This window comes from Elephas maximus, chromosome 22 (genome assembly GCF_024166365.1).
Source record: "Elephas maximus indicus isolate mEleMax1 chromosome 22, mEleMax1 primary haplotype, whole genome shotgun sequence".
Taxonomy (NCBI): Eukaryota; Metazoa; Chordata; class Mammalia; order Proboscidea; family Elephantidae; genus Elephas; species Elephas maximus.
In genome coordinates this window covers 7877132-7894616 of record NC_064840.1, presented here as the reverse complement: position 1 = coordinate 7894616, position 17485 = coordinate 7877132, and the positions used below count along the sequence as shown (strand labels likewise).

Here is a 17485-nt window from a genome sequence, read left to right as displayed (position 1 = left end):
CCGGGGCAGGTTTGCACACCATGAAAGCCGGGACTCCGGGAGCCCGTGGGCCACCGCACGCCTCCGCCGGCGTCGAGCACGAGTCCCGCCCGGTCGCGCGCACGCTTGCGTGACGGCAGCGCGCACGCGTCCCCGGCTGCCTAGCAACCGGCTGGGCGCCGAGACCGCGTGGACATGCAGGCGCCCCCGGGGACCGTGAGCGCCGCGGTCCGGGAGCATCTGCGGCAGCTGTGTCTCAAGGAGTTCCCGTGCGGCACTGGCAGCTGGGTGCGGGCGGCGAGGGACGCCGGGGAGCGGGGACCTGGGGGACTGGCCGAGGGGAAGGACCGAGGGGTCAGGTCAGGACTGGCCTGGGAGCTGAGGGGCGGTCTGATCCTGGAGAAGAATGACAGGAGGTTTGCATCGGGGCATTTAGAGAGCGGCATGACCGGGGGTGGGTGGGGGACACTGAAGGAGTGAATGGAATAGGCCCCCCACATGACCCAGGCTGGAGGGCAGGGGCCCTGCTCAGGCCCAAGCCGGCCAGACCCACAGCCTGAGGCTGCCCTGGGGAAGGGTCTTTCACTCTTTTAAAGACACACCCCAGACTCCGGGTTCCTTTTTGGATTAAAAGCTTTCTGCTGGGTGAAAAGCTTCGAATCCACAAGGAGCCCTAAACCACTCCATGGAGCCATTTGTGTGGGACAGTCCTGAACAGGCCCTGGCCTAAGCTTCCCCAGGTTGGTGGGTCTGGCCTTCCACCTCTCAGGGCCTGAGGGAGCGACTCCCACCCCCCTTCCTGTCTCTGTCCCTGAAGTCCAGACCCTTCCCCCTAGGGCTTTACCCCAGGGACCATGATGTTCAGCAAGGCAAGAGCAGGTGCGCCTGCCCCCCACATATGGGGCTGTGGGGAGACTGAAGGAAATTCAGTGTCGGGCGTAGTTGTGACAGCTTGCAGAAGGAAATTGTGGTTTTGCTGCCCAAAAGGGTCCTTCTCCCCCTTACTCCACTGCAGTCCTGGGAGTAGTGCCTGCCATAGGACCCTGCCACGGGTGTGGGCGGGGGGCGTCCTCCTTAGCTGGCTGCACAGGGGGCGGGGAGGAGCAGCACCTTAGAACTGTAGGCTCCTCAAGTGCCTGCCAGATGTCCTGAGAGTCTCGAGTGTTCCAGGGAAACTGGCTGGATGTGGGGCACACGCACACTTGCCAGCATTCAGGAATTCAGAGCAGCTGGTGTTAAATTTTTATAGAGAAAACGGAGACACCCATGAGGGAAATTCTTCATTTATTTGTTTAATCGGCAGGTATTGATTGAGCATCTGCCATGTGCCGGGTGTTGTGCTAGGCTGTAGGGTTTCAAAGATGTATCTCCAGAGGCTGTTGGAAGAGGCTTAAGAGAGAGTAAAGTCCCTGAACGAATCCTTCGCCTTCCATTTCCTCATCTACTATCGAGTGTTGTTGTTGTTGTGTGCTGTGGAGACACTATAGGACAGAGTAGAACTGCCCCATAGAGTTTTCTAGGCTGAAATCTTTATGGAAGCAGAATGCCACGTCTTTCTGCCCGGGAGCAGCTGGTGGGTCCAAACCATTGAACTTTTAAGTGAACAGCCGAGCTCACTTAACCACTGCTCCACCAGGGCTCCTTCCTTTTGTGTAAAAGTTCTGAATTTACATTTTCAGTCTTACCATCTCTTCCTCAAAAACCCCTCCCTGATTAATTATATCCCACGTGTTGCCTTTTGTACCTTCTGGCTCGTAGCCTGTAAATTTTGCACCTCTTTGTTGCCTTGGAAACCCTGGTGCCTTAGTGGTTAAGTGCTACGGCTGCTAACCAAGAGGTCGGCAGTTCAAATCCACCAGGCGCTCCTTGGAAACTCTACAGGGTAGTTCTACTCTGTCCTATAGGGTCACTATGAGTTGGAATTGACTCGACGGCAGTGGGTCTGTTGCCTTAAAAAGAAAAAATAAATAGTTGCTGTCGAGTCCATTCTGACACATGGTGACTCCATGTGTGTCAGGGTAGAACTGTGCTTCGTAGGGTTTTCAATGGCTGATTTTTGAAAATAGATCTCCAGGTCTTTCTTCAGAGGCACACTCGAACCTCCAACCTTTTGGTTAGCAGCTGAGCTCATTCACCACCCAGGGACTCCCCCGTGTTGCTTTAAAAAAAACAAACAAACAAACAAAAATTGCTATCAAGTCAATTCCAACTCATAGTGAGCCTATAGGACAGAGTAGAACAGCTCCATAGGGTTTCCAAGGAGTGCTGGTGGATTTGAACTGCCCGCCTTTGGGTTAGCAGCTGAACTCTTAACCACTACACCGACATGTTGCTTTAGGTACTGTCTGATCACTTATACTTGTATGTTCAAGGTTTCCAACTAAAGTGAAGAAAGGAATTGGGCCTTTTGGGGATTCTGTATTTCCCTCATCTGTGGTTATATCCATGGTAAATAATCAGTCAAAATTATTGATTTCCTATTGTCTAAATTTCTAACTCTCTATCCCTAATTGTCCTATTTTATAAGCTATTGAATTTTGAGAGTTTCAAATCCTTCAGATGACTCATATTAGCTTCCTAAGGCTGCGGTAACAAATTACCACAAACTGGAGGGCTTCAGGAAACCCTGGTGGCATAGTGATTAAGAGTTGGCTGCTAACCAAAAGGTCAGCAGTTCGAATCCACCAGGCTCTCCTTGGAAACCCTATGGGGCAGTTCTACTCTGTTCTACAGGGTTGCTATCCGTTGGAATCAACTCAATGGCAACAGGCTTGGTTTTGGTTTTGGGGGAGCTTAAAACAACAGAAACTTATCCTCTCCCAGCTCTGGAAGTCAGAGGCCTAAAATCAAGGTGTCAGCAGGGCTGTGCTCTCTTTGAAGGCTCCAGGGCAGAATCTGTTCCGTGCCTTTCTCTTAGCTTCTGGTGTTGCCCGCAATCCTTGGTGTTCCTTGGCTTGCAGACTCATTGCTCCAGTTTCTGCATCAGTTGTCACATGGCCTTCTCCCTATGTCTGTCTGTCTGTCTTCTTATAAGGACACCAGCTCTGGTAGATTAGAGCCCACCCTAACAACCTCATTTTGCCTTGATTACACTTGCAAGGACCCTATTTCCAAATAAGGCCACACTCAAAGATACAAGGGTTAGGACTTCAACGTATCTGTTTGTGGGGGACACAATTCAACCCATACCCAAAACCCATAGCAATCAAGTTGATTCTGACTCACGGCGACCTTATAGGACAGAGTAGAGCTGCCCCATAGGGTTTCCAATTCTGTAATCTTTACAGAAGCAAACTGCCACATCTTTCTGCTGAGGAGTTCCAACTGCTGACCTTTCCCTTGTGGTTAGCAGCCAAGCGCTTAACCAGTGTGCCACCAGGGCTCCTTTTAATTCAACCCATAGCAATGGCTAAGTCTTACAGAGAAATTCTCCACCTCCACCCCTGCAGAATAAGTCTCGCTTCCTCCCACAAACTTGGCGAACATGGCGGGAGCTGGTGCCCAAAGAGGAAGAGGCGGTGAGCGCCGGGGAGGAGACGGTGGAGGCCCTGCTGGGCCTGGTCCGCAGCCCCCACTCACCCTGGGCTCTGCCGAGGGACTCCAGTGAGGAAGACTGCTTCCTGAGAGAGCTGGCCATCCAGAATCCTCTGATGATCAAAGATGCCTTCTTCTACTCCTACTTCCGGTCCCTGCGCCTAGTGAATAAGGGCGTGAGTGCCGGGAAGGGACCAGACCCCAGGGCATTACGTCATGGTGGCCTCTCCCCTCATAGTGGTTATTATTATTATTATTTTTAGGATACGATTTTAAAAGCTGTTTAATTTAACTTTTAATATTACTTGAGCTCCTCTACGTAGTGTCTGAGGCCGAGTCACAGCAGGAGAACAAATTCTGGCTTCTCCTCTTACAAGGATAGGTAAACGGTGTTTTCTTTCTGCTAAAAATAGTCAAGTTCTGGGTTTGCTAACTACAAAATGTCGACCAGGGTAACTCACTTTCTTAGCCCTTTGATCCTCATTTCCTTCATCCGTAGGACGGGGTAAAGAAACTTCCATATGATGGAAGCGCTCTGTAAACTCTAAAAACACTCACTGGTTTTTAAATTATTGTTATGGCCAACATATGGGACTGACTTTTTGTTAGGAGACAATGCTTCAACAGGCACTCACCTCTCTGGCATTCTGAAACACCCAAACAGGCTCGAATTTTAGCATTATGGAAGATTCCAAACTGCTACCTTAATGCCAGTTGCCACCAAGTGGGTTCCGACTCATGGCAACCCCACATGTATCAGAGTAGAACTGTGCTCCATAGGGTTTTCTTTTCTTTTTTATTTTAGTTGTTGTTGAAAATGTACACAGCAGGACATACACCAATTCTACAGATTCTACATGTACAATTCAGTGACATTGATTCCACCCTTCAAGCTGTGTGACCGTTCTCACCCTCTTTTTCCGAGTTGTTCCTCCCCCATTAATGTAAACTCACTGCCCCCTAAGGCTCCTGTCTAATCTTTGTACAGTAGTTGTTGGTAAGACCCAGGCGTAGTGGGGGATGGGGTGGGGAAGAGGGGACCCTCTCCACAGCCCCTCAGGAGATGGGCTTTGGGGCGTGGATACGAGGTCAACTGTGCCCTGAGCCGCACTCACCTCCCCAGATTGTCTACCAAGCAGGGCCACAGCCAGGTGATTCTTGGTTAGGTACCTTGCTTCCTTCACCTTGGAAGGAGTCCACTGTGTTCCTTCTACAGCTGGTCTGTGGCTATCCTTGTGGCTTCTAGTAAAAACCTTCCAAAGAGCCCATATTGGTTTTATTCCATTTAAACTGTAAAGGCGGGGCAGGGGCGATTGGCATAGTACTTCATTAATTTCTGTGATTAAAAGGCCTTCTTTGCTTATAATAGAACCCAAAACTTGCACGGAGACTAGGTCTCTGCCATCCTGAGCCATTGCTTCCCCCTCCCCAGGGATATGATTAACCTGCGCAGTAGTCCTGGGGGGCGAGTAGGATGGCCAGCTCCTGCCACTGTGACTGGGACTTTCCCGTTTTTAGCACTGAAAGTCTCGTGTCCCGGGAACCCCCTCAAACTTGGGTAACCCAGGATAGGTGGCCACCCTAGGGACAAAAGGCCCAGCCAGGAAGGACCCCCGATGCCTTAGAGGACACATAGAGGGAACAGAGTGTTCATGGGTAGGCCTGAGGCTTCTGGCCTGACCCCACTCTGTGTAAACCACACTGATCCCTAGGGCCTGCCCACTTCAATGCCAGTCGGTCAGTTGGGCCTAGGGCTCACGGGGCTGGGGGTCGGGGAGAACAGAACACAGGATTCCTGCCTGTGGGAGCACACAGTCTGATGAGGAACATGGGACACTGGCCTGACAATCACAAAATTCTATAGTCAGAGGACGGATGAGGGCTGGGAGCAGAGGGTCACTGGGAGGGCTGAGAACTTGGATTCAGGCCAAACAATGCAGGAAAGCCTGAAGGGGGCAGTGTTGGGGGACACTGGGGCAATGATGGGACTGTCAGGGAGTAACGACCCTATAGGACAGCATAGAACTGCCCTGTAGGGTTTCCAAGGCTGTAATCTTTACGGAAGCAGACTGCCACATCTTCCTCCCATGGCGGCTGGTGAGTTCGAACCACCGACCTCTCAGTTAGCAGCTGAGCGCTTAACCACTGTGCCATCAGGGCTCCTTCCTGAAGATGGATATGCTGTTGTTTTCCTAACCTAGACAGTTTCTGCTCCGATCGCACCTTGCTCACGAGAGCCCCTACCTTCCTTCCTTCCAGGTGAGCATGGTGGACAAAGGCCTCCTGAAATTTCTGAAGCTTGAAGAGTTGGTATTGAGTGCCAACCGAATCAACGAGGTGAAAGCCAGCAATCTGCCCCCAACTCTTAAGGTGAGCTTCCGTTAGGGCCTTCGAGCCGGGGCTGCCCAGAGGCCCTGCCCTCCCTGCTCCACAGATGGAAGTTTTGGCCAGTGTGGCTGGGGCTGCATGGTAAGGGCCAGGCTTCCAAAAGCTTGACCAGTTGCCATGAAGTCGACCCCGCTGACTCATGGCAACCCCATGTGTGTCAGAGTAGAACTGTGTCCCATGGGTTCTTAAGGGATGACTTTTGGAGGCAAATCACCAGACTTTCTTCCCAGGCACCTCTAGGTGGGCGTGAACCGTCAACCTTTCAGTTAGCAGCCAAGAGCTTAACCACTTATAACTCCCAGGGACTCCTGTAAAATGTAGGCTGGGCTTTATTATGAACTTCCAGCTGAGCATATCAAAAACGGTCTCCATTTTAAAATTAAATGCTGACAAGAGTTGACTTGGTGACAGAAGGAACTCAGAAACATGGCCGTCTCCTATGCTCAAGGAAAAACCAGGTGAGGCTTTGGAGGAGAAACACAAGAGAGGAAAAGAATGCTCTGCCATCCTTGGGTTTCATTCCTTATCCCACCAAGGCCCCCTTCGATGCCCCCAGAGACGTCCCATGGGCTGAGAAGCTGTCACAGTGTCATACATCTCCCCTCCCACCCTACACAAACGTCACTGTCATTCCAAACTTCCAAGTTTCCTTCCCGAAAGGAAAAGAAACTTCCCAAAGCTGCTGCAGAAGATTCCCTTCTTGGATTTTCAAAAGGGAGCCCAGCTGGACACCGGGAAGCCTGCCCTCCATAGGTTGTCATTCCTTTCCCACGGTTCCAGAGCAGGAGGAAGGAAGGGCGCTGCCCTTGGTCTTGACGTTGCTTGTCTTGGGGGTCACTGTCCGCTGTCCTCCCCAGGTGCTAGAGCTCTATGGCAACGAGATCACCAGTGTGGAGTGTCTGTGCGCCCACCCGCCCCCAGGCCTCCAGCACTTGGGTTTAGGCCACAACAAACTCCTGGGAGCCCTGGAAAGCCTATACGTCACCGCTAATCACTGGTAACGTGGGAGCCCCGGATGGCAAGGGAGAGGGATGGGTGAAGTGTTAGGTTTGGGCAATTCTAACCTGGTGGCTTGAAGAACTCAGCTCTACTTTTTTCTGTAATAACTCCTGGTTGGCTGTTAAATCCAGACTCAGGATTTATGTCCGTGACCCCATAAAGAAATCCCACTGAGCCCCAGGGAAGGATACTTGGTGGTGGAGTGAGTCAGACCCTTGGTTGGATGCCATGCCTTACAGCAGGGATTCTGGACTTTGGCAGCACTGACATCTTGGACGGGATGAGTCTCTGTGGTGGGCCTGTCCTGTACACGGTAGGATGTTTAGCAGCATCCCTGGTCTCCACCCAGCAGATGACAGTGGCACCACTTGTGACAACTAAAAAGCTCTCCAGGCATCTCTGAGTGTCCCTACCTACTACCCACTGCCGTCGAGTCAATTCTGACTCACAGCGACCCTGGAGGACTGAATAGAACTGCCCCATAGAGCTTCCAAGGAGCGCCTGGTGGATTCGAACTGCCAACCTCTTGGTTAACAGCGGTAGCGCCTAACCACTACGCCACCAGGGCTTCCCTGAGTGTCCCTTGGGGGTAGAATTGCCCCCTAGATGAGAACTTCCTGAGAGACAACTCTCGGCTCCATCTGGAGGTTTCGTTGTTGTTGGAAGTTCCGTGTGCTTTAGGGGTTATGCGTGATAGTCCTCCCCGTTATTTGCGCTTGACTCTGTCTCCTTGGCTGGTGCTGGCTGTGTTGTTTGCTGCCCTTGAGTGGACTCCAACTCATGGCAACCCCATGGGCAACAGAACAAAACGTTGGCTGATCCTGTGGCGTCTTCATGATCGTTGGACACTTGAGTCCATTTCTGCAGCCACTGTGTATTTTCAATGCCTTCCAACCTAGGGGGCTCACCTTCCAGCACTGTCAGACACTACTCTGTTGCGATCCATAGGGTTTTCGCTGGCTAATCTTTGGAAGTAGGTTGCCTGGTCTTTCTTCCCAATCTGTCTTAGTCTGGAAGATTTGCTGAAACCTCTCCACCGTGGGTGACCCTGCTGGTGTTTGGGATACCGGTGGAATAGCTTCCAGCATCACAGCAACACACAGGCCACCACAATGTGACACACTGACAGACGGGTGGAGGCCTTGGTGGGTCAGGAGTAGAAAAGTTGGAGCTCTGGCATCCGAGACGTATGGCAGGATCAGTGACCACCAGTGAAAGGCCATCAAAGGCAACTGGGCCAGGAGAGCTTCTCAAAGCATGCTGGGAAAATCCCCAGGATTTCAGCATCCTGCGTAGCATTTCCATGGGCTTGGTTGATTGTGGCTGAAAGAGCAAAAAGTGTGGGTTAGCATCTCTTCTCCTCCTCCCCCCAGGTAGCCTGGAAAGCCGTCTCTCACGTGGCCCATCTTGTGTAAGCTCTTGGAGGGAGAAGACTTAGTGAGTACGGGGGAGTTCCTCTCTCTGTCCGTAATTTCCTTTTTCCTCCCCCGTCTAGTCTACTCCCAGCCAAGCTGCCTCGCTACAGTCTTGGCCACAGACGATTCAGCATTCCTTTCTCCCTTTGACCACAGCTGTCAGGGAATGTGGATTCCCTGGGTAGTGCAGATAATTCTCACGCTTGGCTGCTAACTGAAAGGCTGGAGGTTTGAGTCCACCTGGAGGTGCCTTGGAAGAAAGGCCTGGCAATCTACTTCTGAAAAACCAGCTATTGAAAGTCCCATGGAGCACAGTTCTATTCTGACACATGTGGGGTCACCACGAGTCAGAACTGACTTGACGACAACTGGTTTTGGGCAGGAAGGGTGGCATCGCACGGAAGCCATACCGTACAACGTGATCTTCCTGGGACAGCTGACTTCAGACTCTCAGTCCGTCAGCAGAGTCCCAGGTGTTCTGATTTTTTTTCAGAAAACACACTAACCATCAACCTGGGCAACCTGCTTAGCGCAGAGTGTGGGCTTCATAGAAACATATATCCGGAACCGCCATTTTCACTGTTTCGGAATTTAAAAGGAGGGTTTGCTCCTTACGAAGAGATTTGGCTGACGTTGCCACGGTAGTCCTGGAGAAGGTGTGTGGTGGGTGAAATCATCACGCCAGTCCCCACGATGTGTTTTTCTCGTGTACTTCCCGTTGCCTGGCTGGTGCACCTCACAGGCAGGACGGCCGTGAAAGGAAGTGAAGTAGCTGAGTTTAATCAGAGGGAAATTGTCGGCCTGACTGTGTGAGACTGTGCCAGCGAGGTGGCCTCTGTGTTTTTTTTGTCTGTCTCCTCAGAGCGGAAATCAGTCTGCTTTCTAGTCTGTGGCAGTGGGTCCTTCCTGGGCCTGAAGACCAGTCTTCTCCCCCTTTCTGGGTCCTCCTTTCCAGGCTGGGGTGCACACCTCCTGTACCCTCACTGGAGGATTACCCGGGAAGCCAGCCACATGGCTCCCTGTGATCATGTGCCAGCCTGGCTCGGCAAAGCCTTCGCCAGCTTCTAGACCTTCCACCCCATAGCCTCACACACCTGTTCCCAGGGCCCTAGACACTCCTGTGTAGACGTCTCTCTTACCCCCTCACTGCTCTCCCACAGGGCCCTCCCTCTGCCTCCCTCTTCCATCTGTCGGTAAACATTTGTGGAGAACTTTCTGGATGTAATAGTTTGGGTCAGGCTTGATGGGAGACACCAAGATGTATAGCCCAGAACGGAACGTCCGTGTAATTAGAAGTTAGGCAGAAGTAGGAAGGGCTCTGTGACAGTCTGTGAGGATGCGGAGCATTAGGGAGAGATTGGGAAAGGGGACGGAAAACCAGGAGGCCCTTCCAGATGGGGGCTCATTGGGGTAGAGGGCAGACAGGTGTGCAGGGTGGGCAGAGGCTCCTGCTCTGATGTCCAGCCTTCAGCCTTCAGTCTGCCCCAGACACAAGTTGCTAGGTGCTAGGTAGGGAAGCACCTGGCTTCCTGACTCCAGGTGACCATGCGCCCCTCGGGGTGCTGGGCAGGGCAGGTGCCCTGAATTTCTGACTCTAGGCAGCCATGCGCCTCTTGGGATTCTGGGTAGGAGGAGCTCCCAGCTTCCTGACCCTGGGTGGCCTTGCACCCCTTGCAGGCCCAACCTTGTCTCCCTGGACCTGGGCTTCAATGACCTGACGGACCTGCAGAGCATGGTGGACAGCCTGCACACCCTCCGGCAGCTGCGGCTGCTGGTGCTGCAGGGGAACCCGTTGGCCCTGGTGCCCTACTACCGAGGCCTCACCGTCGACACCCTGTCTCGACTCTGCGTGCTCGACGACATCACTGTGTCTCCCAACGAGAAGCATCAGTTCCGGGGGCTCAGCATCAATGGGGGTGAGGACACTGTGTGTGTGGTGGAGGGGGTCTGACCCCAGAGCCCTGCTTCACCTGCCCACCCACCCTCCTGGAGGTGTGTACCCATGCATCGCTGGCCACTCCCCCGGACCCAAACTCCAGTCAGGTACATTATCATCATCGCAGCCAGAGGTTTCACCCCAATTTTCATGCCTGCGGTTTGGATTTGGGCAAAGGCGTGGCAGGCAGGCAGTGTGTCACATCCCCTGCAGTCCTAGGTGACAGGGAAACCCTTGTCTTAAACCAGTTTCTTAACCTCCATGGTGGCTTGAGGTCCCCCCCCCGGTGGATGGTGCTGCAAGCTGCACCAGGGCCTCCTCAAGGTCAGGGTGATAAAATACCAGTAGTAAGGGTTCACCTACCGTGTGCCCAAGCACTGGCAAAGGTGACGGATGTTCTTGAAGGCTAACCCTCACTGCACCCATCCCTGTTTTTGATTATTGTTCTGATTATCCTGTTTTGATCATATCCTCTTCACTCAGTTGGTGAGGGAGGAATTCCCACCCTAGGGTTGTGGGGATGGCTGGACACATGACACCCAACACTGGACAGATGAGAGTGACAGCAGTGTACTGGTCACATGCACTCATAGACCAGGGGAGGAGGACACTGCGCCACGCAGGGCCATGCAGGGTGGTGCTCAGGGCAGAGTGAACAACCGGAGGCTGTGGGAGGCAGGCTTTGTAGTATCAAGAGGGTGGGGTGCCCCTTGGTTCCCATGGAAGGATGTGATTGGCTTGTTGATTAATTGCACACAGGCAGGGACCTGAAGCTTGCTACTCAGAGATAAGCAGGAACTGCTCCCTGTCCCTTTGATAAGGAGGCTTGTTTGTAGAGGGGACCTTACCTTTGGGAGAAGAGTGGAGGGGGGGGGGAACTTGCAGAGAGGCTGTTCAAGGTCATCCTGGATTCAGATGTCACAGCAGCACATGATATTAATTTGGGGCCTTCACCACTTGTTCCCACCGTACAAATTTTAAGCAAGGCTTAAGAGGGCTCGTTTGAAGTCTGCCGAGCCAGGATTTGAACCTGAGCCCACCGGACTCTAACGCCCAGCCCTCAGTGGGGGAGATGACTGATGGTCCACACTTTCCTCCCTCTCTGGAGCCCTGTCTTCCACGTCTCAGGCCCACGGCTTCCCTGAGTCCTTCTGTCCCCCTTGCAGATCTCTTGGCCCATGAGGCACAGCTTGTGGTGACCATTGGGAATGTCAGAGGGGTCCTGGACTCCTCTGTGTTGGACCCGGAACCAGGGCCCGAAGGACCTTTTATCGCATACAGCTATTATGTGACCTACGACTTTGTGGAAGATGAAGAAGGTGGAGGAAGTGAATACGCCGGGGTGCTGGCGGAGGTGTGTGAGTGTCCGGCCATTCCTGGGGGCAGGGGCAGGGGTCTGCTGTCGGGCCCGTGGGGCTCTTTGGAAGGCAGAGCAGCTTCTTGGGGCAGAGGAAGACCGCAAATGTAGGACCTTCTGATCCATACCTGTACTCTGAGCCTGAAGTGGCTTCGGCTCAGCCCGTCCTGCAGCTGGAGTAACTCTCAGCTGTGCCCACTCCCCTTCCCCTCGGAATCTGAGCAAATGGCCTGTCACAGGAGCCACACAGACCCTCAGCTGGGGCGACTGCCCAGCCCCTCCCCACTCCCCCACCTGGTCTCCTTCTACATCAGTGAAAGCCCAGGGATGCTTACCACCTGCCTGGGAGAACCCTGAGGACGACCTGTCTCACTGGGAACTGGTTGTTGTAGTCAGTGCTCTCTCTGACCCTTGGCCCCTCGGCCTGGCCTCTGTCCTGCTCAGGCAAGTGTTACAAAGCTCTTTTACCTCTGCGGGCAAGTACCCAGCGGCACCCCACTCCGCCAGTAAGCCTCAGCTTGTTCTCTTGATGGAGAACTTCCAGAAGCAACAACACTGGCACTTGCTTAACCTTCCTGCCTTCTAAGTCATTGTGCCACCCCTGGCTTGACTTATCCAAACGTTCACTGCTGTCTGTTTAAGCAGACACTCGGGAGGCGGGAGCCCTCAGGGGAGAACCTTCTGGGCATGTGTCCCCCCTGCAGATCGTCAAGCCCTCGTCCAGCACAGAGATCCTGCCCGAGGAGTCTCCCGAGGAGGACATTGAAGAGGCCGAGGAGTCTGTGGAGTCAGGCGGGATGACCGAGTCTGGGGAGCTGGAGGGGTCGGTCTCCGTGGGAGGCTCGGCTGTCCTGCCGAGGTCGGTTGACTCAGTGGAGGAGCTGGCAAAGCTGCGGCCTCGCATTGATCCCCGGCTCTGCCCCTCCCCAGGGTAAGGGTGCAAACCCGCGGGGGTCCCAGGGGCACAAGGGTCGCAGCCAGCCACCAGCCCACCTGCAGCCTCCCCTGCTCTGGCTAGGGGCAGAGCCGTCCCCTGGGGTCAGATCCTGAGTGACTCCGCGCCCGGCTGTCAGGGGCTGGTAGCCGAGCGTGCATGCGCGTGTGCGGCGTGCAGGCTCAGTGTTCCTTCTGCCGGGACACGGGGGGTGCCCACTCCAGTGCATGGAGCTGTCTCAGCCCCACCTCTGTCCCAGCCCCGAGGACCGCCCGACACTGCGGTGTGACGGGGCTGCCCCAGCGAGCAGTAGCAGAACCTCACTCTCCACCCTTCCCCTGAGTCTGGGCCAAATGCAGCCAAATCCCATTTCCAGGTTCTCTGAGCAATTGAGTTTCTTCAGTCAACTGGGAGATGGCAAATGGGAAACCCCCTTCATTTCAGCTTTCACAGTTGAAAACCTTTTCTTTAACTTTCTGTTCTATCTAGAATTGATTTGGGAATATAACATGCGGTAAGGATATTGTAACCTATACATCAGGTTCTTTCTTGCCTGAACGCGTCCTGTCTGGTCCATCCCACGGGTTTCATGTTTGCCACGTTTTGGTGCTAACAGTTAAGGCACGTGGCTACTAACCAAAAGGTTGGAGGATCAAGCTTACCTGTAGGTGCCTCAGAAGAAAGGCCTGCTGATCTACTTCTGAAAAATCAGCTGTTGAAAACTTTGTGGGGTACAGTTCTCCTCTGATACAGATGGGGCCTCTGTGAGTTAGAAGTGACTCAAGAGCACCTGGAAACTGGGGCCCTTACCTGCTCTTGAGGGAGACAGACAGACAGTCATCTCATTGCACCACGTGTACTAATTGCTACGTTAGGAGAAACACACGGGTTGTCTGTGCCTCAGTCTAGACTTGGGAAAAATATGGAGGAAGGTGGGGATTAGCAAGACATAGGCCTGGACAGGTAGACAGAGCCTGTTTTCTCCAAAGTGGAAACTACTAAAAAGTTAAGCAAGGGAGTAACAAATTTGGATTTGCATTTTAGGAAGATGACTGCAGTGGAGATGACGTTCTGAGGACAGATGGTGTCACCCTATCAACCCCTTCCCTGGGCGATTTTGAGGGTTAACCTTTATACATCTGTATCAATTCTACATATAAAATAATTTACCACTCTTTTTTTTGCTAATTTTTTTTTAGTGTGCTTTAAGTGAAAGTTTACAGTTCAAGTCAGTTTCTCATACAAAAACTTATACACACATTGTTCTGTGACCCTAGTTGCTCTCCCTACAATGTGACAGCACACTCCTTCTCTCCACTTTGTATTCCCCGTGTCCTTTCAACCAGTTCCTGTCCCCCTCTGCCTTCTCATCTTGCCTCCAGGCAGGAGCTGCCCACCATAGTCTCATGTGTCTACTTGAGCTAAGAAGCTCATTGCTCACCAGTATCATTTTATGTCTTATAATCCCGTCTAATCTTTGTCTGAAGAGTTGGCATTGAGAATGGCTTTAGTTTTGGGCTAACAGAGATCCAGGGGCCATGACCTCTGTGTTCCCTCCAGTCTCAGTGAGACCATTTAGTCTGGTCTCTTTACTAGAATTTGAGTTCTGCACCCCACTTTTCTCCTACTCCATCAGGGACTCTCTGTTGTATTCCCTGTTGGGGTGGTCATTGGTGGTAGCCAGGCCCCATCTAGTTCTTCGGGTCTCAGGCTGATGAAGACTCTGGCTTATGTGGCCCTTTCTTTCTCTTGGGCTTGCATTTTCCTTGTGTCTTTGGTGTTCTTCATTCTCCTTTGCTTCAGGTGGGCTGGGACCAATGGATGCATCTTAGGTGGCTGCTTGCTAGCGTTTAAGAAAATTTAAAAGTGGATGATGGTCAGTGGACAGTGGTTGGTGGGTGGTAGGCAGTGTATACATAGGCCTGGGTGTGAGTCTCAGGCACCCCGGCCCTGGGAACGGTGCCCATCTCTTCATCTCCCCGCAGGACAGTTCTCTTCAGCACGGTCCGCAAGCCCTGGAGCGACGTCATTGCCTGCGACTACGAGATGCAGCACACCCTGCGGGACCTGGTGCCACTCAAGGCCTTTCTGCTGGCAGGGACCACGGTGACCATTGTGCAGGAAAAGGTGGGCTGCCGACTGCCATCCCTCCACTTGCTTCTGCGGAATCCACACGGTCACTTCCTCCTCTTCCCCTCCTCTGCCTTATCGGGAGTGGTCTCGGGCCTTTCCAGAGGGTGGGGAAAAGGAAGCTTGACATGGCAGTCCCCCGGCCCATCCCTGGCTCTGTCCACACGCCCGTGACTGTTCCTAGATTCTCTCCTGGCCGCTTGTCGCTCCTCCCTCCGAGAGTCCCTCAGCAACCAAGAAAGGAAAGCCGGAGAAAGACAAGAAGGGCAAAGACGACAAGAAAGGCAAAGATGACAAGAAGGGCAAAGATGACAAGAAGGGCAAAGATGACAAGAAAGGGAAAGGAGAGAAAGAGGCTAGTAAGGTAGTTGGCATGAGTGGGCTGCCTGCTCCCTGCCCCTGTGGTGGTGGTGGGCTGCCTGGAGAGCCTGGGGACCAGCCCCTGCCCTGCCCTGCTCTGCCCCACCTGCCTCACCCCCCAGGAACAGAAGGGGCCCAAGAAGAAGAAGGAGCTTCCTAAGGAGCTCCGGCAAGACCCGCCCATTCTGACGGTGCTGGGCAGAGGCCTGGTGGCCCTGGAGTCCCTGCTGGCCGGGGAGTCACTGGTGTCCACTGTGTGCAACTTTGGTGTGGTCCGCACCATCGAATCGGACAAGCTGACGTTTGCCAGGGTATGGGGCGGGGGGGTCGCCACTTCCCTCTTCCTCCCCCCAGAAACCTCAGCTGAGCAAGGGAGAGCAGTGGGCCAGCTCATGGGAGACAGGGAGGCGAGGGAGGGCTCTGAGCCCCCGCACCAGCTCCGGGAGCCCAGGCTTGGCAGCCTCAGACACACCAGAAGGCCAGCAGGGAGAGGGCCTTTCTCCGGGTCACACGGTGAGGTCGGTGGGGCTCCCAGCCAGGGTTCCTGGCCCAGGTGGCAGCCTGTCCTCAGGTGTGAGGAGGGTTTCAGGTGGAGTAGGTTAGGTCCATGCCCTGTGGAAGACTCAGCCCAGCCTCCTGGGAAAGGGGAGGAGCCCCCCACAGAGGCAGCATCGACTCTGCACCCGCCCCTTCCCAGCACCCCACTCTCCAGTGAGTGGCTTGTTCATGACTCTTTCTCCAGGACCTGAAGAAAAGTAAGAGTAAGAAAGCGGTAAAAAGAGGTGAGAGTCAACGATGGCAACCGAGGGGTCAGCTCTGATTGGGGCCAAAGGGATAGAGGGACGGTGGCTCAATCTGCCCGCCCATGGACAGACCATGCCCACCCTTAGGACCCACATTTGTATCTGCCCCACAGCCCCCAGTGGACGCAACTGCCTGCTTGAGGTTGAAGGGGTAGGAAAAGGTGGTCCAGGGTTGGAGCCAGGAGCAGGTGGGGCAGGGTGCAGAGTGGGGACAGGCCAGGGCCTTTCTGGTGCACCGTGGTCTGGCCCAGGCTTCCATCGTTAGCCCTTGTCTGCCCAGTGAGGAGCTTGGGTTTGTCTGTGGGCAGTGGGCCGTTTCGGAAGTGTGTGAAATAGGTAAATTTTAGATTTGAGTGTTAGAAAGATCACTCTGGTTTGGGGGAAGAGATTGGAGACTGGGAGACCAGCTGGAGGCGGTCGCACAAGTATGAAGCAAAATCACAGCAACACTATTCAAAAGTGTCAGCAACCCAGAAGCCCAGCAAATGGTGAGTGGATGGATACCCAAGTGTGGCCTGTGCACACAACGGAAGACTAACTCAGCTATGGAGAGAAAGGAAGTTCTGATACATGCTAAGACAAGGATGAATGCTGACTTTTTATGTTAATGTATATTTTACCCCAATTAAAAAAAAAATACAATTAAAAAACAAAGAATGAAAGAGCAAGCCAGAGAATGGCAGAAGATATTTGCAACACGTGCTAGCCGCAAAGGGCTGAGGTCTGCAATACACAAAGAATCTCAAGAAATCAAGAACAAGCAGCTTGTAGAATAATGGACAGGAACTTGTACAGGCATTTTACAAAAGAGGAAAACCGAAAGGAAATGAACACTCGAAGATGTGTTTAACCTCGTCGGAAGTCAAACCAAAACCACAATGAGATGAGACTACACAGCCAGCAAAAACCAGTAAGACCAGTTGTCTTCAAACTGATCCTGGCTCATGCTGACCCCATGTGTGTCAGAGTGGAACTGCGTGCATAGGATTTTCAATAGCTGCTTTTTTGCAAATAGATCACCAGGCCTTTCTTCCGAGGTGCCTCTGAGTGGACCCCAACCGCTAACCTTTCTGTTGGCAGCGGAGTGTGTTAACCATTTGCACCATCCAGGGGCTCCCACATACCCACTAGAATGGATATCATTCAAAAGAATAACAAACATGGAATAACTGGAACTCTCGTATACTGCTGGTGGGAATGTAAACTGGTACAACTATTTGAAAAAGCTGAAGGTACACACACGAGCTAGCAGTTCTGCTCTTAGGCTTATCCCCCACAGATGTACTAGGAAATGTGTAAAAGTATTTATGGGAATGTTGTTCACAATAGTAAAATACCGGAAGCCCACCTTTAATGGAATGAATAAATAGCATTAAACAATGGAATATTGTTGTTAGGTGCCATTGAGTCGATTCCAACTCATAGTGACTTTATGTAGAACAGAACGAAACACTGCCCAGTCCTGCGCCATCCTCACAATTGTTGTTATGCTTGAGCCCATTGTTGCAGCCACTGTGTCAGTTCATCTCATTGAGGATCCTCCTCTTTTTTGTTGACCCTCCACTTTACCAAGCATGACGTCTTTCATCGGGGACTGGTCCCTCCTGATAACATGTCCAAAATATGTGAGACGTAATTTCGCCATCCTTG

The 17485-nt window shown here is 52.9% G+C and overlaps 1 protein-coding gene across 5 annotated transcripts in view; it reads left to right on the top strand.

The window, feature by feature from the left end:
- Positions 1-170: 170 nt before the first annotated feature.
- Positions 171-17485, top strand: part of LRRC43 (leucine rich repeat containing 43) — a 23250-nt gene continuing 5935 nt past the window's right edge. The window contains exons 1-11 of one of the 5 annotated variants that reach the window (XM_049865895.1): positions 171-267; positions 3429-3689; positions 5773-5883; positions 6759-6898; positions 9993-10231; positions 11418-11605; positions 12313-12539; positions 14528-14669; positions 14857-15036; positions 15155-15343; positions 15775-15814. In XM_049865895.1, coding sequence (XP_049721852.1) covers positions 175-267; positions 3429-3689; positions 5773-5883; positions 6759-6898; positions 9993-10231; positions 11418-11605; positions 12313-12539; positions 14528-14669; positions 14857-15036; positions 15155-15343; positions 15775-15814 — 1810 coding nt within the window. In that variant the 5' untranslated portion in view covers positions 171-174. Of the gene's footprint in view, positions 268-3428; positions 3690-5772; positions 5884-6758; positions 6899-8308; positions 8338-8808; positions 8972-9992; positions 10232-11417; positions 11606-12312; positions 12540-14527; positions 14670-14856; positions 15037-15154; positions 15344-15774; positions 15815-17485 lie in introns of those variants that run through there. The other 4 variants (XM_049865892.1, XM_049865893.1, XM_049865894.1 and 1 more) reach the window with 4 other exon arrangements.